This window comes from Paroedura picta, chromosome 4 (assembly GCF_049243985.1).
Source record: "Paroedura picta isolate Pp20150507F chromosome 4, Ppicta_v3.0, whole genome shotgun sequence".
NCBI lineage: Eukaryota > Metazoa > Chordata > Lepidosauria > Squamata > Gekkonidae > Paroedura > Paroedura picta.
The window spans coordinates 9,561,638-9,587,274 of record NC_135372.1 but is presented as its reverse complement, the minus strand read 5'-3'; the positions used below and the strand labels follow the sequence as shown (position 1 = coordinate 9,587,274).

Here is a 25,637-nt window from a genome sequence, read left to right as displayed (position 1 = left end):
TTAAACGTATGAAAAAAACATTTTATTACAAAACTAATATTCTGCAACAAGAACTGTACATTAAGATGCTAAGTTATCGTTAGCAGGAAGAGAATGGAGTGCATGTTTGCAATACATACAAAGGATGCTCAAACTTTTTGAAATCTATATGGGGCAACCCGGAAAGCTGCTTTTGTTTTCGAAGTGCAGAAATGTCTGCCCACTGCAGCATATCAAATTTGATCAGAAACCATTAAAAAAATCAATCCAACAGGCTCCACCCCCCTCCAGATGTCAAAGTGCGTACACATCATCAATGGTGCGCTCTTTCATAATTATCTTTCCTACAATGTACATATACTATTTGGGATTTTGATCTGAGAATCCATCAGTTTTCTTGAAAAAAAAAATCCACATGGGGAAATGAAACCAAAAAGGAGAAGGTAGTTGGGTCTGATTTAATTGATGGGCTGGAATCAATAGAACTTTCGGTAGGCGGGTTGGTGGATATTCTAACTAGCAGCTGAATTGGGAAATTGCTCTCCCAAACAAAAGTCTGGTCCAGAACTGACATGCTTAGAACTCCCTTCTACTTGTGTATTTTTCCCCAGAAGTTCAAAACGCATCTTAAAGAACTGTTCTGATAAATGCCTTTCTGTCATTTGGCCATATAATTTCATCCCCAATCACTAAAGGCACCGCTTTACAGTAACAAGAACTGGTGGAGTGTTGTGTGTGAGATTCCCCAATTAGGGGAGAGCTGCATTTCTCCCCTGCCCGTGACAAGGAAACTACATCCCAACTTGAATGCCCACTCCACGTCTGCCAGTTTGGTTATGGTTGGTGCTGGGGATACCAATGAGACTAAATAACGCACCAGCACCATCAGTGCAATCCGCCCAGCATACAAAACCCAGCTAATGCCAAAACACACTAAAATTCATGTCTCACTGATTGGTTAACTCCATGCCTCGTCTGTCCTTCAGACCAGGGGTAGTCAACCTGTGGTCCTCCAGATGTCCATGGACTACAACTTCCATGAGCCCCTGCCAGCGTTAGCTGGCAGGGGATCATGGGAATTGTAGTCCATGGACATCTGGAGGACCACAGGTTGACTACCCCTGCTTTAGACATTTATCATTTAATAGTTTATTATTATTATTATTATGAGAAACACGCAAAAACTACCTCTCCCCACAACTGAATCCAATACAACAGAAATTGGGAGCACTCAGAATAAGGAACGAAAGAACTCTTTCCCCTCCACTCGGCTATTCTCTTTACAAGAGGCCAATCAACCTTGCACTTTTTAAGCACCAAGTTCTTCCCTGCTTGGACATTTCCAAGGCATGCCAAAAAACAAAAAGAACCCCCCCCAAAACAAACAAATAACAACAAAAACCAGCCACATGCCAGCGTTTCCATAAAAACCGTCTGCACCCAAGTTCTGAGCCTCCAACAGGATTTCTCCAGTATACAAAGACAGCCCGCTTGAATCCCAAATGAAAAGACACCTTGTTTACAACTCTGAGATTTGACACCCCAAAACAAACTTTTAAAAACCCCAAGAGTCTCATGAGAACACACACAAGCTTCATGACGAGAGAACGGATGAGCTGCAGCGGTGATGGATAAACAGAGAGAAAACCAGGGCATTACTGAAACTGGCCACTTGTGTGTGGTTTTTAACCTCATTCTGCAAAGCCCTCTCTTTCTACCCAGCTGCTGGTGAAACTTTCAAGGAAAAAAAAACAGAAAAGAAGATGGGAGAGGAGAACGGGCCTGAAACAAGTCCTCCTCCTTCAGAATGATCCAGCATCTACCAAGTCACTGGTTTCATGAGATGTTCCATGAACAGAGGCCACCGATGTCCATGCAGACGGTAACGTAGCTGGTGCATTATTGTTGCCTGAAGACACATCTGCCTCTGCAAAGAGAGGGATGAGGTGAGAATTCGCAGCTGAAGCTCCCTGAAAGAAAGGAAGGTTAAGAGAGATTCAATATTCACAGTAGTCTTGCCCTTTGCATTTTCACAACATTTTCACAAATGAAGAAAAGGAGCAGTGGGGATAACTCAAGAGCAAAGCCACTTGCAAAATCAGTTGCCGATACGGAGACATAGATGGCAGAAAGCAAGGAAGTCATTTGTTTCCAGAGTGCTTAACCTTGGCCCCAGAACAAAAATGGCCACTAGCAAGCGTTCAGGGACCCCTAAAAGCAAGTCCCTTCACACAAATCTGCAAATCGACTTAATGGAGCTCAAGGCTACAGGTCGTGGTGGTAGCCATGGGCCAAAGCGTCTTTTAGAAAGGAGCAAACAAGGGAAAAACGGGCATAGCCAAATGTGACTGGAGATGTGACAGAAAGGCATGTAACACTCAAGTTCAGGAGCATTATACCTCCAAAGAGCCCCTGCTGCTTAAGGGCGTGGAGTCTTTTCCTGGCCTCCTTTCAACACCCTCTCCTTGTCACTGTCGACCAGGGCTGCCTGATACTGTATGGGCACAGGTCCAGGTGCAAATAGATATTTCTCCCCAGCATGAAAAAAGCATCGCTGTGCTGGCCTGAGATGAGCTTTGCAAGGCCCAGTCAAGGAAAGCCTTTTTCAACCTTTTGACTGTGGAGGAATCCCTGAACTAAATTTTCAGGCTTTGAAGGCCCCCAGAAGTGATGTCAGCTGGCCAGGTCTCCCTGCCACACACCCTGACCGGGAAGTGGCCTAACTACTGGCCCCCTTTGCCCTTCTACTTCCTCCTGCCCACCTTTACTATAATTATGGTCGCTTTGCCTCATGCAGGCCAAGAAGGGCAGGAGCTGAGAAGACCGTCCGGACCCCCATACCATGCCACCACACCCCCTTGATTTTTACACCCACGGTCTACCCACCCAGCCCTCTAGCTGGAGGCAGCCAGTCCCCTAGCTTGTGGCCAAGTCCATTTAGGCAGGAGCAGAGAGGTCGCAGACCCCCTCTGGAGCTCCCGTGGACCCGGTTGGGAATCCCTGGTCTAGGAGACTGCAGGTTTCCCTCTTTGAAAGAACTCTTCCCTCTTCAGTACACATCTGTCACAAACCCATGCACAATGCAAGGGACAACAGAGCTTTGCTGGCCCATGTTTCTTTTTCAACTGAAACAAGGGTGCAGCCTGGGACAAAATCTTTGCCCCTCCCCATCCTGCAATGTCGTGTCTTAAGAAGTTGGAATAGAGGAAGGCTGGCTGTCACAGAAAACCAGAGTTGGAAGGAACTTTGCTGGCCACCTTGTCTAGCTTCTGCTCAGGGTACAAAACTCAAAGCCACTGAACGCCTGACCAATAGCCGCCCCAGCCTGTCAACATCCTGTGTGCCTATTTGCATGCTCTTGGCCTATGAGGTTTGCTTGAACCATCTTATGGTTTTTTATTTGTGATACGTTTCTAAGCTTTCAAGTAAGTAACGTTCCCTTTGACCTGTTTTTAGCCCGTGTTCTAATTGGGCAGTGGTTCGCTTCTGCTTTGAAGATCTCGAACACCGACAGCCCCACCCTGGTAATTTGTTGCCTTGCCAAAGTAGAAGAGCCAATTTCCACCAAAGTCTCTCCTCCTGGAATTCAAACCCCTCAGATCCCATCTTGCCCTGCCTGTCCTGTCTGACCCAGGCTAGCCTGAACTTGTGAGATCTTGGGAGCCAAGCAGGGGAAGCCATCCAAGGAAGTCCACGGCTGCAACACGGAGGCACACGACATCAAACCACTTCCCAATGTCTCTTGCCTCGAGGGCCCTACGGCGTCACCATAAATCAGCTGACATCTGATGGCCCTCCTCGATCCCACCCTTTGCCATCTTCCATGGGCCAGCCCTTCAGGCAGACGAAGAGTGCAGTCGCATCTCTGGCCTGGGGGAAAACACTCCTGCCCAACATTTCCTCCAAATTCTTGTTTTTCAGACCCTCGATCACCTTCACTGCCCTCCTCGGAACCCACTCAAATTTTACTACATCGTTCTTAACAGAACCCAGCTGCAGCCAATCTTGCCCTCCATCTCTGATCCGCTTGTGCCCAAGCCTCATTTGGTTTCTAATTGACTCTGGGGGGCTCCTCCCCAAAACAGTTTTGAAAACGAGCTACCTTGCAGCTGGTCTGACTATACACTCTCGATCTCTGGACCGTGATCCACGTCGTCTTCCTCGGCGTCCTCGCCGTCTTCTCCCTGCAGCCTCTCCGCGGGGCCTTCTCCATCCCTGGCAATCTCCTCCACGTGGGCAAGCATGTCCGCCATCAGGGCTTCTTCCAGCCTCTTCCGCACCTGCTGGACCAGCTCCTCCTGCTTCCTGCCCGGGGAAAACACAGACGCACTCATGCCCCTGGCTTCCTGTCCAGGAAAACACACACACAGGCATAAGCTGTCCTTCTTCATAGTTCTCTCTATTATCCAGGAGCTCCAGGCAATGCACATGGCTCTCTCGCAGCCCCATCTTACCCTTACAAAAATCCTTTGAGGTAGGCTAAGCTGAGATGGACAGAGAGACCAGCTAAGGGCATCCAATGAGCTTTTACAGCTGAATTTTTATTTTACTTATTTACCGTATTTGCCGGCGTATAAGACGACCCCTCAACATTTCCACTCAAAATACAGTACTATGGGCAATTATGTCTATCCCAACTGAAGTGCCCTCGGCGTATAAGACGACCCCCCCCCCCACTTTGAGGCATGTTTTTCAGGGGGGAAAAGTAGTCTTATACGCCAGCAAATACTGTACATTATTTACTGTGGTTTGTACTGCTGCAGAGCTTGTGCATAAGGAAGATCCTACTGTGTAATTTTTCCACTGCTTAATGTGTTGTGTGAATACTTGGGCTCCACTTCGGTTCTTTCTGATTAGCCTCAGACTTCTAAAACTCAAATGCTTTGGTTATTGAATGCCTATTTTGTTGACTGTACCGACTCCCTATGCATAACCTGCTCCAAGTCCCTATGAGAAAGGGGGACTGTACAAAATGAGGATCTGAACCTGGGTTTCCCTCAACTGTTCTACAGGATTCCTTATCCCACGGGGGCCAAACTGATGTCTCTACAAGGCCTGCAAGATGGGCTACAAAGGCCAACATCATCTCACACACATACCTGTTTCACCTGGCACGTGGAGGTAGCTGCCATGGCTAATAGCCACAAAGGGAGCAATTGCTACTATGAAAAAATGTTTTATTTTAAAAAAGACTTAGAAAAGCTGGTTGGGTTTATGATTTAGGCTTCTTGTTGCAAATTGCTAAAGAAGAAAACAAATTAGAGAGCACAGCTCCTGAACTGCATCCAACAAACCCTGATTTCTCAAGTAGGGTTTTGTGAACCTGAGGTTTCTTGACAGTTCTGGAAGTGTTTCTCAAAGGGGTGGAATTTATTTTTAATATATATTTTCAGCATGTCAGGTGATATGACGATATATGGTCATGTCACACACACACACACACACACACACACACACACACACACACACACACACACCGATGATGGGCCTGGAGTGGATGGGAAGGAGGGACCCCGGGTGAGCATGTCGACAGCTCTGCTTCCCAACGACATTCTACACAATTGCACCACTTCTGGGGTTTCTTGAAGCCTGAAGAATGTTTCAGAGTTTTCTCAACGGTAAAGAAATTGAATAAAAATGTGGCATGGTGGTTAAAAGAACGTAACCAGATCTCTTAATTTAATGGTCTTTCCTTCAGCAGAATCCAAAGGGGAGAAAAGAATTATAAAGTCATCCCTTGAAAGGCAGTGTGGTCTAGAGCAAGTGTAGTCAACCTATAGTCCTCCAGATGTTCATTGACTACAATTCCCATGAGCCCCTGCCAGCAAACGCTCAGTGCTCAGAATAGGGCTGAGGAGGCCTAAATTCTGACACACACACACGAGGCTGTGAAATTTACAGGGTGCCCATGGGCCAGTTGTGAGACTTCTCAGCTTAACCTTCCTCCCAAATTATTTTTGTGAGGATAAAAGGGAAGAGAGGGCTGCATAAGAAAATCCTTTATCTCCTTGGAGCAGGGGTAGTCAAACTGCGGACCTCCAGATGTACATGGACTACAATTCCCATGGGAATTGTAGTCCATGGACACCTGGAGGGCCGCAGTTTGACTACCCCTTGGAGGGGTGAAGGGTAGAACAGAGTATGTACAGGCAGTCCCCCATGTCAGGATACCTGATGTCTTCGTCAGTCACCATGAAGGCTTTGCAGAGGGGCTGGGAGGTGTTCAACCAAACGCCCGGGTTCTTTTCAACAGCGGCAGAGAGCTGGCCCGTGATGGGCATTGTGCTGGTGTGGAGGGCGCTGGCAATGGCGGAAAGGAGGGTCTCATCAGTGCAGCCGGGCCCCACACCTAAGCAAAAAGGAGACAGATCAGCAAGCTTCCCTTCCATACCCTCTGCTAACAACACCAGGTATCTGCTGGCTTCTGCTAAACGACTCCCCTGGAAGCCATGGAGGCAATTCTTCCTAGTTCACTAGACTGGATTTAATTTGGCCACCATAGATAAAGTTCTTGTTTGTAAGTTGCCTCTCACCTGATAGGTATATTGTATTTGTCCACCTGATATGGAACGCAGGTGTTATGCAAACAACAGCTGCAGAAAAAGACAGTTAATCTGAGGAACCCCCCCTGACCTCTGTGGAAGAGCTGAAGCCAATGAATGGATGGCCACATCCATGACATACCACGTACAGCTTTGGGGGGGGGATGCAATCCTATGACCAGATTTATTTATTCATTTATGTTCTCATTTATATGCCACCCCCTCTTGACCAGGTTGTCTCAGGGTGGGGTACGACAATTTAAAATTCACAGGTTAGGCGTTAAAATCATAAAAACCATTGAATCAAAATTATGGTTGACTTTAAAATTCCAGCAGTCATGTTATCAACTCAGTTGTTCAACTGAGAATTAAACCAGGCCCAAAGTAAAAGCCTATGCGAGGCAGAGAGAGATGGAAAAATAAAAAATGGAATGGAATGGAACAGGGGAGACCTAAGCTAGGTGGTAGATCTGGAAGTGCTTCAACCATGAGCTTGGCAGAAGAGCTCCATCTTACAGGCCCTATGGAACTCCAGTGAGCTCCGACAGGGCCCTGATCACTTCTGGAAGCTCATTCCAAGATATTATGTCAGTGGGCTTAGATGGGAATAGCTCAACATAGGATGTGTACTGTGTGAATTGCTTTCTGGGTTTTTTCTTGAATATACATACCCAATGGGAGTAGACCCTGACCTAGTTAGCCCGGGCTAGCTGATATTATTGGTTCTTGAAAGCTAAGCAGAGTGAATCTTCTTTATTAATATTTGGATTGGATTGTGCTTGCCTATGCTATCCAGGTCAGGCACTGGCATTTCACTCAGGTGCTGAGTGAGACTGGCTGCCCCAGAGGACATTAGATCCAATGGCCTCTAGGCACAAGGCAACAGATCAAGATAAACATTAGGAAAAACTTCCAGATGGAGGGCTCTTCCTTGCTGGAAATTTCTAAGTAGAGGGTGGGCAGTTGTGGGCTGGGGATGTTCTAGCTTAAGGGTACCCAACCTGTTACCCATGGACACTAAAGCACACACAGAAAACCTTTCCTGGTGCCCAAAAAGTACTTTTGGATTGTAGGCAGGGCCAGGTGGGGCTCCGCAGTGGCACGGCTTCTGTTCGGTTACTGGAAATCTAAGTTAGCTGTACAGTTTAAAATAATGTCAGCTGCCACCACGGTGTTGGTTCTCTTCTCTGTCTTCTTTCCAAATAGATTTTTTTAAATTATTTCTCTTGCCCCCTGCACTTGGGCCATTTCCAATGGCAGCTATTTCGTAGCTGCATTCACCAACCGGTGTCAGAATTCAAAAGGTGCCTCATAGACTCAGAGTGGTTGGGGACCCTGCTCTAGTTTTGGGTTTCCTGCACTGGTGGGTTGGGTGGTTGGGTTAGAGGCCCCTTCCAGTTCTAAGACTAACTAGCTGGTTAGTGTTCCATTGTGGTACCTTGCAAACCTTTGGGGAGATCCATCGTTTTCACCAGCTCCTCTGCAATGTCAAAGGCATTAAGGCCGCTTAATTTCTTCTCCCAGAAGAGCTAAGGAAGAGGGAAAGCAATAAAGAAGAAGAGTTGGTTCTTGTATGCTGCTTTTCTCTACCTAAAGGGGTCTCAAAGCAGCTTATAGTTGCCTTCCCTTTCCTCTCCCCACAACAGACACCCTGTGAGGGAGGAGAGGCTTCGAGCCCTGATATTACTGCTTGGTCAGAACAGCTTTCTCAGTGCTGTGGTGAGTGCAAGGTCACCCCAACACATTAAGTTATGCTTAAAATCTTACAAGCTAGGCTCCAGCAATATGTTCACTATGTTTATTCGGTTAATTGACCCATATAAATAATACATCTATAAAAACTGCAATCAATTATAAAAGTTAATTGATACGAGTTGTGAAAAAATACAAGAGTATTGCTACATTAAAATATAAAGATAGTAAAACAATGTTAAAACAATGCATTGTTGGAAGCAATTGTGGGTAGGAGGAAAAAGAGTTATAACATGTAAAGGAGAAGAAGGGGGAAGAAACCTCAGGGAAGTTAACTGCAGGGACAAGGAATCTTCTCAAACAGTCCATTCCCAAGTGATAAGATGGCCTCCAGCAATATGTGGACCGAGAACTTCCAGAAGTACAGGCAGGATTTCAAAGAGGCAGAGGAACTAGAGATCAAATTTCCAACATATGCTGGATCATGGAGAAAGCTAGGGAGTTCCAGAAGAACATCTACTTCTGCTTCATTGACTATGCTAAAGCCTTTGATTGTGTGGAGCACAACAAACTGTAGCAAGTTCTTAAAAAGATGGGAATACTAGAGCATCTTATTTGTCTCTTGAGAAACCTATATACAGGTCAAGAAGCAACAGTGAGAACTGGGCATGAAATCACTGATTCGTTCAAAATTGAGAAAGGAGTTCGGCAAGGCTGTATACTGTCACCTTACCTATTTAATTTGTATGCAGAGCACATCATGAGAAAGGTGAGGTTAGATCAGTCACAAATTGGGATCAAGATTGCAGGGAGAAATATCAACAACCACATATATGCACATGATACCATTCTAATGGCAGAAAGCGAAGAGGAACTGAAGAGCCTTTTGATGCGGGTGAAGGAGAGTGCAAAAGTTGGCTTGAAACTCAACATCAAGAAAACGAAGATGATGATGATTATTGTTGTTATTTAGTTTATATCCCGCCTCCCCCCGGAGGCTTGAGGCGGGTCACATAAAAACCAATCCTCTAAAACAGGGGTAGTCAAACTGCGGCCCTCCAGATGTCCATGGACTACAATTCCCAGAAGCCCTTGCCAGCAAATGCTGGCAGGGGCTTCTGGGAATTGTAGTCCATGGACATCTGGAGAGCCGCAGTTTGACTACCCCTGCTCTAAAACAATAAAAGCACAATAAAACATAATACAATTAATACAAGAATGGTAGCAAAATTCAATATAACTAACCCAATTCCACACCCACTAAGAAGGGAAAGGGAGGGGGCAGCTGACAGACACAACCATCACATTTGTGAGGGGGGCTAGATCTTCTTGCTGCCTGGCCTCAACCGAAAGCCTGGCAGAAGAGCTCCGTCTTGCAGGCCCTGCGGAATGATGACAATTCCCTCAGGGCCCGCAGCAAAGAAATTAAAAGATGCTTGCACCTGGGGAGGAAAGCTATAGCAAATGTAGACAGCATCCTAAATAGCAGAGACATCACCCTGCCAACAAAAGTGTGTCTAGTCAAGGCTATGGTCTTCCCAGTTGCAATGTATGGCTGTGAAAGTTGGACCATAAGGAAGGCCGAGCGTCAAAGAATTGAGGCTTTTGAACTCTGGTGCTGGAGAAGACTCTTGCGAGTCCCTTGGACTGCAAGGCGAACAAACCGGTCAGTCCTAGAGGAGATCAGCCCTGACTGCTCCTTAGAAGGCCAGATCCTGAAGATGAAACTCAAATACTTTGGCCACCTCATGGGAAGGAAGGATTCCCTGGAGAAGAAACTAATGCTGGGAACAATTGAGGGCAAAAGAAGAAGGGGACAACAGAGAATGAGGTGGCTGGATGGAATCACTGAAGCAGATGGTGCGAGTTTAAATGGACTCCGGGGAATGGTAGAGGACAGGAAGGCCTGGAGGATCATTGTCCATGGGGGCACGATGGGTTGGACACGACTTAGCACCTAACAAAGGAGCAATTAGGAACAATTCTTTTACAATGCATTAGGAGCAGGAAGTCGGCAAGGGAAGCAGTTGGGACCTTTGGATGACAATGGAATTAAGAAGTACTAAAGGAGGATAAAGTGACTGCCAAGAAGCAAAATGAATTTTTTCTCATCTGTCCTCACTACTGAAGAGGTAAGAAGAGCTTTTTTTTGTACCCTACTTTTTACTAATCAAAGGTGTCTCTAAGTGGCTTACATTCACCCTCTCCCCACAACAGGCATCCTGTGAGGTGCGTGGGGGCAGACAGAGCTCTGACAGTACTGCTATGTGAGAAGAGATCCATCAGGACTGTGACTAGCACAAAGTCACCCAGCTGGCTGCATGTGGAGGAATCAAACCCGGTTTGCCAGATTAGAAGCCACCACTCTTAAACCCTACACCAAGCTGGCTCTCTGGTAGATGATCAGATTCTCATCTGTATATGGCTTAAATAACACTGGAAAACTACTGGTATTTTTTCTGTCTCCATTTATGTATTGGCATGATCACTGATATTTGAGGATACTAATGGACCTTCAATGATCCTTTGGGGGCGAACTGATGGTCAACAAAAATGGGCACTGCCTGCCTGTCCTACAGCTAAAAGATTCGTTCTTACAACACTGGAAAGTTAAAAGCTCACCTCTGGTAAATCAGCGTACTGAGGGCTTTGGAACTAAATATCTGAACGCACGGCATATAGGGCGACAATTCCATATGGACTATTTTTACATATTCGAAAACCTTTTTAGAAACTTACGTGTAGCTATGCCACCTCTGATGTTATAATTTAGTTGTTGGATTTTGGGATTTTTCCTGGAGTTTTTAAAGACAGATACAAAGGGAGGGAGGGAGGGAAGGCCAAAGCTTTACCTGCCGAGGTTGGTCAACTGCTTTTTGAGGATCAGTCTTCACTTTATTGCTGGGGTGGTTAGTGATCTTGGTGACTGGCTGCTTGAAGATTGAAGCTGTCTGTCGGACTGGTAGAGCAGTGTTCAAGTCGGGTTTACCCTAATCAAAGGTGGGAGAAACACGCAAACACAAGGAAGGCAGGGTTAAAATCCTTCCCAAAGATACCCCTCCATTTGTCATCCTTGCAACAATAGCTGACCATGACTTCCAGCAGTTCTGGAAATGTGCTAGGCTCAGCCTCCCTTTCGTAGCAATGGCACTTTGATTTCGGCCAGCTGCACTGGACATATTATTCGTGTGCATTTGGACATGGACTTTCAGTATCGGTGTAGCACAGAAGAATCAAAATCCGTACAATCCCAATGTATACATCAGGCTTTTTCAATCAGGGTTTTGTAAAACCCCGGGGTTTCTTAACAGCCCTGGAAGGGTTTCCCAAAATGGGTGTGAGTTAATTATTTTTAATATATTTTTAAAATTTGGTAACTATTTATCGGCTATAACCATATATGGCTTTGTCAACCCACTCCCAAAATGGCCAATGATGGGCCTGGAGGGGGTGGAAGGGGAGGGGCCCTGGGTGGGCGTGTCCACAGCTCTGCTTCCCAACCATATTCTGCACAATCGCAACCCTTCTGGGGGTTCTTGAAGCCTGGAGGATGCTTCAGGGTTTTCTCAATGGTAAAAAAAAATGAGAAAAGTTGGTATAGTTAAAAACTTCAACTGAGACTGGGTCTGATGAAACATCTGAAAGATACCCCTCTGCTTGCAATTGGCTAGGGGAGGCTAAAGCTGGCCTAAAGTAGGCCAACCTCCTCATAACTTGGAAACTAAGCAGGGTTGGCCCAGGTTAGTATTTGGATGAGAGACCCCCAAGGAATACGACAGGCCTGACACAGAGGCAGGCAATGGCAAGTCACATGTGAACATCTCGTGCCTTGAAAACCCTACTCCATGGCAGTGGCTCATGGGAACTGTAGTCCATGGACATCTGGAAAGCCACAGTTTGGGCATCCCTGGAATGCTCATGGTAAGTTATGCTACAGTTAAGCTGTGTTATTTTTTACAGTGTCCCAAAGTGCTAGTTTTAAAAGTTTAAAAAGCCATTTTATCCCATAATAGAAAAAAGGAGGACAAATTTGTTTTTTTTTACACATTTCTTGTCACTTTCCTAAAATTCCATCATGTATCGGTTTGACTAAGAAACTTGACCACAAATAGGGTATTCGGTGATATGGGTCTTATTTATTTAATTCATTTATACCATGCCTTTCTCACCAATAGGGACCCAAGGCAGTTTACATCTTTCCCTTCTCGGTTTTAACCTCACAATAAACCTGTGAGGTAGGTTAGGCTCAGAGACTCTAATTGCGACATGGTCACCCAGTAAGCTTCCATGGCGCAAGGAGAGATTTGAAACTGGGTCCTCCAGATACAAGTCCAACCCTCTTAACCATCACACAACACTGGCTCTGTTAAAGGGTGGGGGCACCAAAGGAAGGCTATGTGCCCCCCCCAATAGAAAAATTATGAGGAATCAGACCAAAGGCTTATCTAATATGGCATCATTCCCTCACACTGTTTCACCATTGTCATTCACTTTCTCCAAAAACTGAGGTTCCATCAGCCATCATGGCTAATAGCAACTGATGTACCTCTTCCCTGAATTTGTCTAATTCCCTTCTCAAGTCATCTAAGAAAGCTTCCATTGCAACATACACTGGCAGTAAGTTCCAAACCATGACTAAAACGCAAGTGAGTTCTCTTTAGCTCCCTTTCTGTATTCATTCATTCATTCATTCATTCATTCATTCATTCATTCATTCATTCATTCATTCAATTTATGTACAGCCCTCCCCTGAGGTTCAGGGTGGTTTACATGGATCTGGAGAAACATAGTACAGATAACATGATAAACTGATCAATAGCAATACAGTCATAACAGGAGAACAATAACATAATGGAACAAACATGGTGAGAATGTCCATTTTAACTGTAACATACTGACGGCCCCGTGAGATGGACATGTTGGTGGTAGTTTTCATGGGAGGGAAGGCCTCAGAGGCCAAAGGGAAGTGATTGAATTCAGGTTGACCTCAACCAAAAGCCTGGCGGAAGAGCTCCCTTTTGCAGGACCCTGCGGAACTGTTTAAGCTCCGTCAGAGCTCTGATCTCCTCCAGGAGCTTGTTCCACCAGATAAAGGCCAGGATGGAAAAAGCTCTGGCCCTGGTTGAGGTCAAGTGAGCTTCCTTGGGGCCAGGATCACCAGGCAGTTGGTAGCAGCAGAGCGTAAGGCTCTTTAAGGGGTGTAGGCAGAGAGGCGATCCCTTAGGTACACTGGGCCAAGACCGTGTATGGCCTTGGGTGAGTTGCCAATAGCAAAGCAAAGACTTTAACCAAGGAGAGCTGGGTTCAAATCTCCACTCAACCATGAAGCTCATCTTGGCCTAGCCTCTCACTCAGCCAAGTTTTGACCTACCTCACAGGAATAAAATAACTGTGCTTGAGAACCCAACCCTATAAAAGATTTTTATTTATAAGAAAGAAACTGATGCTATTCACTCCTGCAAGGAGGAGGATAAGCTGCCCTCAGGGTCAATGTTGTGCTGAGGAGAAAATCAAATACCCTCTTCAGTCTTCTCTCAGCACACTTCAGTCAGCTGCAACCACAAGCATTTTGTTTAGCTGATGAATGGCTAAATTTATTTTAAGCATCTATGTGTAATAAGACCCAGGGCCAAAAATAATTTTAAAGTCAGCAGGATTTATCAGATTCATAATCCAGGGAAGGGGGTGGATTGGTTAAAAAACAACCACAATGCTATGTCAAAACAGAAAGTATTAAAAGTGCGCACTGTGCCACTCCTTCATTTTAGCATAAAATCTACCCTGTAGGGTAGGGCTGAAAGTCACCTAGCAAGCTTCTGGGCGGAGTGGGACTGCAGTCCTAGTTCATCACTCTAACTCAGGCTTTCTCGACCAAGGTTCCATGAAACCCTGGCGCTTCTTGACAGCTTCTTGGAAGAGTTTTCTGAATGAATCTGAATTATTTTATTTCTATATTTAAAAAAAAATTGTTATACTTTATCAGGTGATAAAGGTAAAGGTATCCCCTGTGCAAGCACAGGGTCGTGTCTGACCCTTGGGGTGACGCCCTCCAGCGTTTTCATGGCAGACTCAATACGGGGTGGTTTGCCAGTGCCTTCCCCAGTCATTACCGTTTACCCCCCCCAGCAAGCAAGCTGGGTACTCATTTCACCGACCTCGGAAGGATGGAAGGCTGAGTCAACCTTGAGCCGGCTGCTGGGATTGAACTCCCAGCCTCATGGGCAAAGCTTTCAAAGTGCCTTACCACTCTGCGCCACAAGAGGCTCTTGTTTATCAGGTGATATGACCACATAAAAAACAAAGACATCACCCTGCCAACAAAAGTGGGTCTAGTCAAGGCTATGGTCTTCCTAGTTGCAATGTATGGCTGTGAAAGTTGGACCATAAGGAAGGCCGAGCGTCAAAGAATTGAGGCTTTTGAACTCTGGTGCTGGAGAAGACTCTTGCAAGTCCCTTGGACTGCAAGGCGAACAAACCGGACTGGATATTCTTTGGGCCGGGGGAGGGAGTCAGACACCTCCAAGCCCCCTGCCCATAGTTGCCCACTCTCCAATGGAGAGGGCGCATCACAATGCCCCAACTCAGAAGGCCCTGCCCATGGTAGCTGCCTGCCTTTTTCCATCATAGGGGTAAAGTGACTGACTAGCAACTCAGCTGACTGGTTAACTGGGGGAGAAGGCCCTTTCGGTACCCCAGTGCAAACTACTTAAAAGTAATGACCAATGCCTGGGACTGAAATTGGGCCCAGAAGTCAAACTGAACTAAGTCTTTCAAAACAGATTAGATTCATTCCCTGTGTGGCCACAGTCACTTAGTTGTTTTGCATCTGATTTCTACCTGAGGTCACCTCTAAGAGGCACCCCCATCTACAGTGCATGTCCGAAGACTCACTTGGAGCATGTTCGGAGGCAGCCGACTTGTCAATACTAGTGTTTGGAGTCATCTGACTCCCAAATTAAGGCAGGCTTCGTCAGCCAGGGTTTCATGAAACCCTTAGGTTTCCTGATGGCCCTGAAGAGTTTTCTGAACAGGTGGGAGTGAAATAATATTTAATATACTTATTAAATTTGATAAACCTTTATTGGGTGATAGGACTATATATAGTCATGTCAACCTCACCCCCTCCCAAAATGGCCAATGATGAGCCTGGATGGGAAGGGGGAGGGGTCCCAGGTGGGCATGTACACAGCTAGGTTTCCCAACCATATTCTGCATGATCTCTCAACTTGAAGCCTGTAGAATGTTTCAGGGGTTTCTCAACACTAACAAGGTTGAGAAAGGCTGACTTAAGGACACAAGAAGAGTCCTGCTGGATCAGACCAGTCTAGCCTGACAAAACCTTCTCACACAGAAGAGACGGGCCACAGGAGTGGCAAGGTCCACCTGCCACACACCCTCACCTTGGCTTGGCTGGAGCAGTCGTAGCGCATCCTCTGCCGGTTCTTATTCATCTTGCTCATGAGCATCTTCCCCGTCCGGAAGTCGAAACTGCTCAAGTCCATGGAGCTCCCCAAATAGCGAGCCAGCTGTGGCTTACTCCGGAATTTCTTCCCGCTTGGGCTGATTTAGAGGAGGGCACGTTGTGTAAGAGAAGGGAGGGAAAAAAGAGAGAATGACACCTCTGGAACTCGGGCTTGTGCACTATCCTTTTGATAGCAAATGAAACGCAGCTATTAGTTCCAGGAATATATGTACCTCATGCTCATGGGAAGAAGCTGCTGAATCCAGCAGAAGAGCACTTTTGGCCTAAGGGAGACCCAAGGGAAGAGAAGGAGCCTACCCTGCAGTGGCAAGTACAGAAGAGAAGCGGATTCACCCTGGAGCAGAGGCGAGAATGCAAAGAGAGCCTTGATCTGTAGTTGAGTAACCTCAGAGAGTTCTTTATTTGGCTCCCAGACAAGATATTTCAATAGAAAAGCCAAACCTCACTTTAATTTGATTCAGCTTTAATTGTGTTACATCTTCCCTTGCATTGGCTGGCAATGAGGAGGAACCTACTAGAATTGGGGTCAGTGCTTGCTGCCTGCCTGCTCACTTTAAGCTGCAAATGCCCTGTAAACTGGGCTGCCAGGTATGCAGCATTTAGCCCACCTGGGTGACGGATCTCTGGTCCATCTGTACTGTTGAGTTTGTTCTGCACCATTTCCTAACACTGGAAACCCAGTTTCCCTTGCCTGTTGGGCTCTTCAGAGAGCCAACCCTGGGGTAGTGCTTAAGGCAGGGGTAGTCAAACTGTGGCCCTCCAGATGTCCATGGGCTCATGGGAATTGCAGGTCATGGACATCTGGAGGGCCGGTTTGACTACCCCTGCCTTGTCATACTAGTATTTGAGGACCCAGGTTCTGCCACGGAAGCTAGTTGGGTGACACTGATCCAGTCATGCACTCTCAGCCTAACCTACTGCACAGGGTTGTTGTGAGAATGAAACGGAAAAGATGAGAACCATTTAATCTGCTTTGGGCCTCCACTAGGGAGAAAGGTGGAATATAAGTAAGTAAATGAAAGCCCTGCTGTGAACCAGTAGCATTAAATGAAAAGTCAGCACGAGACAACCCTGTGCAAATCTGAAAGGTCATTAATGAAGTGATGGCAACCTGCCTTGCTTGCCTGCCATTGGACAAGTACAACGCAAAAGATAATGGAGAGACAGAGGCCAGGCTCTTCTCTGTAGCGGCTCCCTGACAGACACCTTTGGAAAGCCTGGCCAGGTAAGGAAAAAGGAGGAGGGCCCAGCTGAGCTCTCCCCTTGTATCTTCCCCCCAAAACCCAGCAGAACTGAACACCTGAGCACAGCCACAGCCGATGGACAAGTTACTCATCCATGGAAAGATGCCCAACGTTTCTTGGATGGACGAGATGGCTGCAACTGGAGACCACAATGGTCCACGCACGGGTTCTGTAGATCAGGTGTAGTCAACCTGTGGTCCTCCAGATGTCCATGGACTACAATTCCCATGAGCCCCTGCCAGCAAACGCTGGCAGGGGCTCATGGGAATTGTAGTCCATGGACATCTGGAGGACCACAGGTTGACTACCCCTGCTGTAGATAACATCGGGTGGGTAAACCTGAACCAGGACAGACACAACCGTTGGCCAAAGCTCAAGTCAAGCTACCGAAGGCTGCACTCTGATCAGTGCTTCGACCTTGCAAGTCGGGTCCTTCGTCCCAGGCAGGAATAACGCCGGCAAACTTCTTTGCCGAACCGCACCCCAATCCCTTTGGAAACTAAATATGGGCCGCAGCGCTCAGCTTTGCCAGCCCTCTCTAAGGAAGGTTCACGCCCCCTCTGCTCCCAAAGGATTTGTCGCAGGTTGTGATGCTTTTAAACTGAAAACAACACAACGGGATCCTCTGGTTGTGCTTTCCACAGCCTGACGTTAAAAAGCAGCTGCAACTCAAGTGAGACGGCTTCCCATGCTTGTCTGCTTTTAAAAGATCCACTTGCTCTATGGGGCTTCCGCAGATTCATAACAATCCCTCATTTCTTTCCCCCTCTTTGCTTAAAAAAGAATTCACAGGCGGGGGAGGAGGGGAAGAAGATGAATAGGCCACGGCCCATTCAAAGTCTTCAGAAAAGCCTCCAGATGTCCACTGGGCAATAGGCGAACTCGTTCTTTGTTCCTTCCTGTTACATTTCTAAAAGGGCTTGCAAACTTCATTTGTCACCGTTTAAGCTGGCCTTGTCTCTTCCTCCTCTCTTCCACATTAGAAGTGTCTTGTCACCTCCCCCCATCCCCTACAAACAATCACCTTAGCCAAAGCAGAGGGCTGCCAACTTTTCATGCCAAAGCCACCTTTCCAACATGTCCACTGCAGGTTAAAACTTTTGCAATCCAGTTTACAAACGGGTGCAAGTTACAAAGGATTCTGGGATGCACCTTCAATAGTATTCTCCCCCCACACACACACCACCCTGCCAAGGAACTCCCTGATAAGTTTGCAGGGATCTCTGCACAGTCCAAAAAAGCCCTCCATTTTATTAACTGCAAAGCATTTAGGGTAATGCTTGATCCATCTGCCCAGAAAAATGCCCAGGTACCTCTTTTCCCAGAGCTTGAAAACTGAATATCACTGGCTCATAGGAATTGGGTCTGGGAATGCCTTGTCAAGGCTGTTACGCTCATCTTCAAAGCACAGAAACGATCACTTTAACAAAGAATCACAAGCTTAATCGAGTAAGGCAGGTGGGGGGAGGGGGAGCAAAGGAAAATTGTGGCAAAACTGGAAATGTTCCCCATTTTAGGCAGTTTCAACGTTATCTTGCTTTTTCTCCAGAGCAGGTTAAGGAAATTGTGGGTATGCCCCCCCCAATAAGTGGGTTTCATATCAAAGCAAGCCTGAACTTCCACTGGAATACAAAATGACCAACCTGAGTATTGTATTTTGGTCACTGAAAAAGAGCATGTCAGGAAAAGTTAAAGGCAGCAGGAAAAGAGGCAAACCCAACTTGGGATGGATCGAGTCATCAAGGAAGCCACAGCCCTCAGTATGCAAATGTTTTAGTGGAATGGTCTTCAACTAACATTCCTGGGTACCTTTGAGCCGATGGCCTATCCATATAATTAAAACACTAATATAAGGAAATACTGTAGGATTTCCCCCCACTAACTTTCACTATTGTTACAACAATCTTATATTGGAAGACTCAACCACTGAAGAAAAGATATTGAAAAGGTAAATTATCTAGAAGCTGTTACAGTTGATTCTCTATGTATATAAAAATTGTATTAAAATTGAATATATGTTGTCAGAACAAGAATATTCCCTTGGATAGGTTCCTTGGTTGTTAACTCCCAGGTATCACCTGGAAATCTCCTGCCAACCAAGCTCAGGTCATCTGGAGAAGATGGATGCTTTGTAGGGCGGAATTGATGGCCTTGTACTCTGCAGAAGGCCCTTGCCCTCCTCAAACTCTGCTCTACTCAGATTCCAACTCCCAAACGCCCAGAAACTTCCCAACCCAGAGCTGGCCACTCTCATAGGGAATCATTCCCGTTTCAAAAGAGGAAGAGGTGGCTTCACTTTCTTGTTCATGGATGATTCAAGTTGCTCACAAATGTCTCTGATCGTAAGTAAAAAACCGAACAGGGGTGGGAAGTTTTCACATTTATAGACGCAACTGTCTTCCTTGCACCCTTCTTTCTTAGAAGACCGAATAAGGGGGGTCCAGATGATGCCATCTGTGCCAGACTTAGTGTAGCAACCAGCTACACCACCTCATGAGAAGGAAGGACTCCCTGGAGAAGAGCCTAATGCTGGGAGCGACTGAGGGCAAAAGAAGAAGGGGACGACAGAGAACGAGGTGGCTGGATGGAGTCACTGAAGCACTTGGTGCAAACTTAAATGGACTCTGGGGAATGGTAGAGGACAGGAAGGCCTGGAGGATCACTGTCCATGGGGTCGCGATGGGTCGGACACGACTTTGCACCTAACAACAACAACAACTTCTAGAACCCGCAGGGATTAATATGCTTTCCTCCCATCTTCAAGGGGGAAGGGAGACCAGTGCTGAATTTTTCCTTCCAGCATTTTACACCGACTGGCTGAGTTCCCTTGAGTCTCCAAACTCCACATTTTGTATCAGCAAGCAGCAGTAGCCAACCCAGATCTGATTGATAAATACAGCTGGATCCCCCTCAAAGTAGACTTGAGCTCCATGCAGATCAGCTTGTACCAAATCATAACCCAGAGGTGTTAGTGGCATTGGGGGGAGGGGGCACAGAAGCTGCCTTAGGCAATTTGCAGCCCAACCCCTGTGCAGAATTTCAGAGTGCCTTAGGTCAGCCCAAAGGTAGCCAGCCTCTTGGCAAGGGCGGTGTCCCCCCTATCACACAAGACACCCTAAAAGCAATTCGGCCGGGCATTCATCAGCGGCTGGGTATGTAAGCCTTCTTGATCAGCACTCTGTCATGCCCTCCCCCCAAGGAGTCAAGGCAGCAACCTGCAGAACAAAATTAATGAAGGGCCATTTAATCTCCTTAACGTCCTGCCTCTTCCCATATCAGCCCCACAGGCTCAAAGCACAGTAGTCGCCCAAGTTCACAATCCACTTCTGATGATTTGCAATTGGGGCGCACCTTCCAATCACAGCAGCCAGGTAAGCCCAACTGAGATCACACACAGATGTCCTGTGTATGTTTGCCTGTTAGTTTGTAGCTAGAACACCTTTCCTCCACTCCACAGCACCCCTATACAATGGGCCTATAGTCCCCAGGACTGCATAATCCCCCCACCCTCAAGGTGGGGCTAAAAAAGACACCTCCCCAACTGGGGCTCAGTCCACTCCTGCCTCAAACACCTTCCCTCTGGGGGCAGTCCTGGAGCAATCATGACATCCTTCCAAGTGACACCCCTTTCACACACAAAGAGGTTGCTGTCCTTCACAGGCAAAGCAGCCGGCAGTTTGTTCTGCCAGTTGTATTAGCAAGATGTCAACCTTTATATCACCGGCTCCCCAAATCCCCACTCCCTACAGCAAGGCACCTGCCTAAATTAACAGCCCCCCACAAGGACAGATGACACGGGGCAACAGACACAAAGCTGGCAGTGTTTAACCCCCCACCCCAAACCTCAGGAATAAGCACAAGCCACATTAATAGCCCCCCAAACCCAAATTCCATTTTCCTCTGTCAGATGTTAGAAACAAGAGCCCTGCAAATTCCAACGCTTCCGTCTCTTAATGCATCCCCTACTCCCCCCAGAAAAAAAACTCAAAAGAAGCAAGCAAGCAGAAAGATGCCGCCAGACAGACATAATCTATGGCTAGTCCCCAGGACATAATCCACGTTGCTCCCCCCCCCCCTCCGATAATCAGTGCCTGCAACAGCAGCAGCTGCAGTGCGGAGAGAGAAGGCCCCCCCAATCACATGCAAGAGATGGTGTGCAGACCCCCCCTCCCCATTTTTGTTGTTTGCAATGTGGCTGCGGTGTGTGCATGTGCGCGCGCAAGCGAGCAAGCAAGGGCAGAGCCAGGGCAGGCTGCGGCCGCCCCCCCTCCACCCCACGCCGCCTTCCTTCCTCCCTCCCCGGCACATTCACCTATAATAATAGACATCGCTCTTGCCAGCGGAGAGCCCCGATTTCCTGGTCACTTCTTCCCTTTTCCATCCCTGGGGGAGAGCAGAGCACTCCCACCTCTTCCTATCCATCGCTTCCCCAGGGCCTGGCTCCGGTTCGCTCCAGCCGCCGCCTCCTCCTCCTCCTCCGGCCTGCCTGCTCGGTCCAAGGTCTCTTGCAGCCAGGGCTGCGGTGGCTGGCTGGCTGTTGCCGCTGCCGCCGGTGGCTAGCATGCGAGGCGAGGATGGCTAGCTGGGCCACTGCTGGGGCTCCCACGGCTAGCTCACTGCTGGCAGGGCCCGGCTGTTCCCGAGCGCCTCCCTCGGCTACGAGCGGAACGTCGCGCCGGCTCTTCCTCCCAGCGGGCCTTCCACCTCGGCCTCCCTCCTCTTGCAGCAGGGGGCGCTGTTCCGTTTTTACCACCCCCGCCGCCCGCCAGCAAAGCTCTTCCCAGGCCGCGGCTGTTCTGAGCAGAGCGCTTCCCTCCCTCCGCCGCGGGGCGCTGCATTTTTCCTTCCCGCAATCGCCGCTCCGTCCACGTTCCCTCCCCCTCCGCCTCCTCCCTTGCGCGCGCGTGCCTGGCTGTTCTGATCGCGCACGCGCCTGCCCGTCATAGATGCCGCGCGGGAGCGCGTAGCGGCGGCCGTTGGTTAGCGCGCTAAAAAAAAAAGAAAGGAAGAAAAGAAACAACAGAGAGCGGCGGAAAGAGGCGCTAACTTCGCCTCCCGCCAAATTAGGAGGGGGGAGGGCAGGGAAGCGAGTGCTTCGACCCGGTGTCCTTCCGCCCGTGTAGAAAACATAGTCCCCCCCCCTCCTCCTCATGAGGGGAAAAAATTTCTATCCTCGCCCTAGACACGTGACCCGAAACGCACACCTGGCCGTCCCCCTCAGGGCGCTGTACACGTGCGCGAGCCTGAACGTCAGAACGCACCCAAAACAGCCAGCCACGACCTCCCTCAGGTTAACCCGCCAACTAAGGCTCCAAATCAGCCCCCCCACCTCATCCTCCCACTCTTCCCATGCTCAAAGGCCCTCAAGTTTCCCCTCCATGGTTGGCAAAAAGTGCGTTTGCCCCCCACGGAGGGCTAACAAGATCCTAATCTAGGCCAGCCCCAAGTTCCTCAGCGTGAATGCTGGGGAAAAAACCCAATTTTCTTCACACACACCCACCATTGGGACAGCCCCCCCCCCCCAACATTTCCCCATATCTCGGGGCTGCCCTTCAGACCTCCTCCCCGACCCCCTGAGCCTGAAGGAGCTCCCAAGAGGACCCCCCATAGCTCCAAATTGCCCCCCCCCCAACTCTACCTAGCAATAACTTTATTCTAATATATATAAATATATCCCGCCCGTCCTGATAGCTCAGGGCGGGTAACAAGGTCAGTTAAAAACATCTTTAAAAAGAAATTAGGGGCGGGAGGCTCTATGGGACGGGGGGGGGAAGTGGCTGGGTTCAAAGCGGGGGGAAAGGGATCTTCTCCCCCCCTCTCCTAACCCACCCCGACCCCCACCCCATCGAGCCCACCGTATCTCAACCCTTCCCCTGCCCGACGCCCCCAGCCCCAAGGGACACCCCCCCCAAAGACCACCTGCTTTGTGGTCTATTAAAATCAAAAGGCTCTCCCCCCCCAAGCCCCCACACACCCATTTGATCCTATCCCCAAAGAGCCCCCTGCCCAAAAAGAGCCTGCTTGCTTATTGCTGCTCTTGCCCCACATCACGTGCCCCGTTTTCTCCTGTTTATCCCTTGGAGGCAGACCCCTCCCCCCTCGCCCCCAATCTTCTAATGCCCAATTGTCAATGGGCTGCAAACAGACTCCACTTTCCTTTAAAGCCGCCCCAAAGTGTGCTTGGCCCCCCCCCCAAGCCGCAGATCTTCCACGTCCAAACTCTATCCAGCGGTCAGCCCCCCCCCATGCTCAGTCTTCGCCCCATCGCACCCCCAAACAAGACCGAGACCCCCCTCCAGTTTCCCCACAAATCTGCTGTCCATCTCCTTTCACGCCCAACTCCCCCTTTGCACACCCCCTTTCCCTGCTTCCCTCGTCACTTTTGCAAGCTACCCTGGCCCACGTCCCTTCCCCAACATGCGTGACCCACTGACCCCCCCCCTTGACCCATTGTCTGCGGTCCCATCCACACTTTCCCCATTTGCTTTAACACGAGCACGCACATTTACAATACTTCCCCCCCCCGCCCCATTTTGGCTCACCCCAAGGGAGGGCAGCGCGGTCCCCCTCTCTGCCCCCCACTTCCCCCTGCCGCCTTGGCCATCTTCCTCTTCCTCCCTCGGGCAACAGAGCAGCCGACACGTGGTCCCAGAGCACGCGACCCCCGCCCCTTCCACCCCAAGCCCCGCCCCACAGCACTCAGCCAAGAAGGGGAGGGGGTAGCAATTAGAAGACGACGGCTGCCCAGTGGCCCCTTCCCTAATTTAGAGCCTACCTGGGGGAGGGGAGGAATGCCTAAATCACCCCCTCCCATAGTCAAACAAATCTAGGAATAAACTAGCCATTGTTTTTTGTGCCCTGGCAATCAGACAGTATTGCAACAGGTGGTACTCGGCAGAATGGGCTCCCCTCTCATTTTAAGAATCATCCAGTGTGAAAGAAGTATTTCTCCTCTCCCTCTTGGTGTGATCACAATCCTAAATCCACCCCATCCTGACTAATTCTTCCATTTTATTTGGATGCCCTAAACTGAACATCCTTAAAACAGACAGTGATAGAAAAAGTGCCAGACAGACCCCCCCCCCCCAATCTCCCTCCATTTTTGATCCAACGTGTTCCATTCCAAAGGTGACTCAGGAATGTTGTTCACAGGACCCAGAATGCCTCCCTCCCACCAAACCTGAATGGTTGCCTCGGGTGCACACAAAGGCCCTTCCCATGATGGAAGGTTTGTTTGCTTGTTTGGTTTTAAGGTACATGAAGCCAACAGGTAATGGAAACTCAACCCAACTGCTTGCATTACAGCTGATCACAGAGCAAAGCTGTTTGCCCCTTTCTCCACCAGCCGCCTACAGTCCTTGATATCTTCTTCCATGATATCTTCTTCCAGAAGATTTGACGTATCAGAGCCAATTCACCTTGGCGTAAACTGGCACTATGATTCCTTCCACGAACACAGATGTGGTCAGGAAAACTACTTTCCAGTTGTATGGTAGGTCACCAACCTGAATTCAAAAGTACATCTTAGTATAGGGTGTGTAATTTGTGGCAGGAGTGGAGCTGTTCCTTAGGAACATCCCTGCAGCTCCTTGAGAAATGTGAAATCCATGGTTCGGGCATGCATTAATTGTCACTGCCCATGGCAGCAAAACAGAGCTTCCATGTTTGGTGCTTGTCCCCCTCCAAATACGCCTTGCTGGATGTTAAATGAGAAAGCAACAGACAGGGATTTTGTGCCTTGCTTTTGCAGGCTTTCTTGGAAATAGCATATTGGAATCAATAAATCTTTGGTCTAGCAAAATATGCTTTTCAACCACATTATGAGTCAGAGCTTTAAGTCAGAGTGGCTCCAGTTCAAACCTCATGTTTACACAACAATGCCTTTGTCTTCCACCTATCCTTTCAACCACTCTAGTAGCAATATCAAAATTAGCCTGCCTTACAGGGCTGTTTCTGCATAGGTAATAGGGTTGCACTGTGCAAAATGGTTGACAAAGTTACCTGGATAACTTATTAGGGACTGCGATCTCTACTACTGTGTGTCACTTTCTGAAAGTATGATTCTAACATGTAATTTTCACATCATTGAATGAATCATGTTAATACTTACACACCTTGTTTCAGTTCTGCTTCTTAGATTTCTGGTTGGTTCCAGACATTTACAATCCTAGTTGTTGTTTTTTTAATTTACTGAATGTCCCATTTGGTTGCTCTAGTGTTACCAGTGTTACTTTGGCCACCTCAGAGAAGGAAGGACTCCGTGGAGAAGAGCCTAATGCTGGGAGCGATTGAGGGCAAAAGAAGAAGGGGATGACAAAGAATGAGGTGGCTGGATGGAGTGACTGAAGCAGTCGGTGTGAACTTAAATGGACTCCGGGGAATGGTAGAGGACAGGAAGGCCTGGAGGATCATTGTCCATGGGTTGCGATGGGTCGGACACGACTTCGCACCTAACAACAAGTGTTACAAGATGTCTGCTTTTTAAAGGACATGGCCTCTTTTGGGGGCTGTCTGTCCTATTTTGGTCTCTTTAAAAAAAAACTGAGGAAAAAGTACACACCATGGGGATCCCTGTACTAGGTGATAATGAATTTAAAACTCAATTGACTTTATATAAGAGTATATTTTAAAATATTGTCTGGATTATACCAAGACAAGGCACAGGAAGCATTTTTGAGCAATGACAGCTTCAGAATG

At 48.0% G+C, this 25,637-nt stretch overlaps 1 protein-coding gene and 1 long non-coding RNA gene across 6 annotated transcripts; one reads left to right on the top strand and one right to left on the bottom strand.

Moving 5' to 3' along the window:
- MBD3 (methyl-CpG binding domain protein 3) lies at positions 1 to 23,594 on the bottom strand. 5 transcript variants are annotated; one of them, XR_013229920.1, is made up of 8 exons: positions 21,253 to 21,781; positions 15,614 to 15,773; positions 11,066 to 11,203; positions 7,960 to 8,050; positions 6,151 to 6,328; positions 4,082 to 4,284; positions 1,099 to 1,949; positions 1 to 981 (listed from the first exon to the last, which is right to left on the bottom strand). XR_013229920.1 is itself a non-coding variant. In XM_077331763.1 (7 exons), the coding sequence occupies exons 1-6, from the start codon at positions 23,542 to 23,544 to the stop codon at positions 4,098 to 4,100; spliced, it is 816 nt and encodes a 271-aa protein (XP_077187878.1). In that variant the 5' UTR covers positions 23,545 to 23,594; the 3' UTR covers positions 1 to 1,949; positions 4,082 to 4,097. The 5 variants fall into 5 exon arrangements, 4 of the variants coding, with proteins under 4 accessions (XP_077187878.1, XP_077187876.1, XP_077187875.1 ...); XM_077331763.1 differs by lacking the exon at positions 21,253 to 21,781 and adding an exon at positions 23,483 to 23,594 and having other exon boundaries at positions 1 to 1,949; XM_077331761.1 differs by having other exon boundaries at positions 1 to 1,906; positions 21,253 to 21,787.
- On the top strand, positions 21,976 to 24,414 carry LOC143834874 (uncharacterized). Its single transcript, XR_013229921.1, has 3 exons — positions 21,976 to 22,230; positions 24,093 to 24,168; positions 24,246 to 24,414. It is a non-coding gene; the product is annotated as an uncharacterized LOC143834874 (long non-coding RNA).
- The last annotated feature ends 1,223 nt before the right edge of the window (positions 24,415 to 25,637 follow it).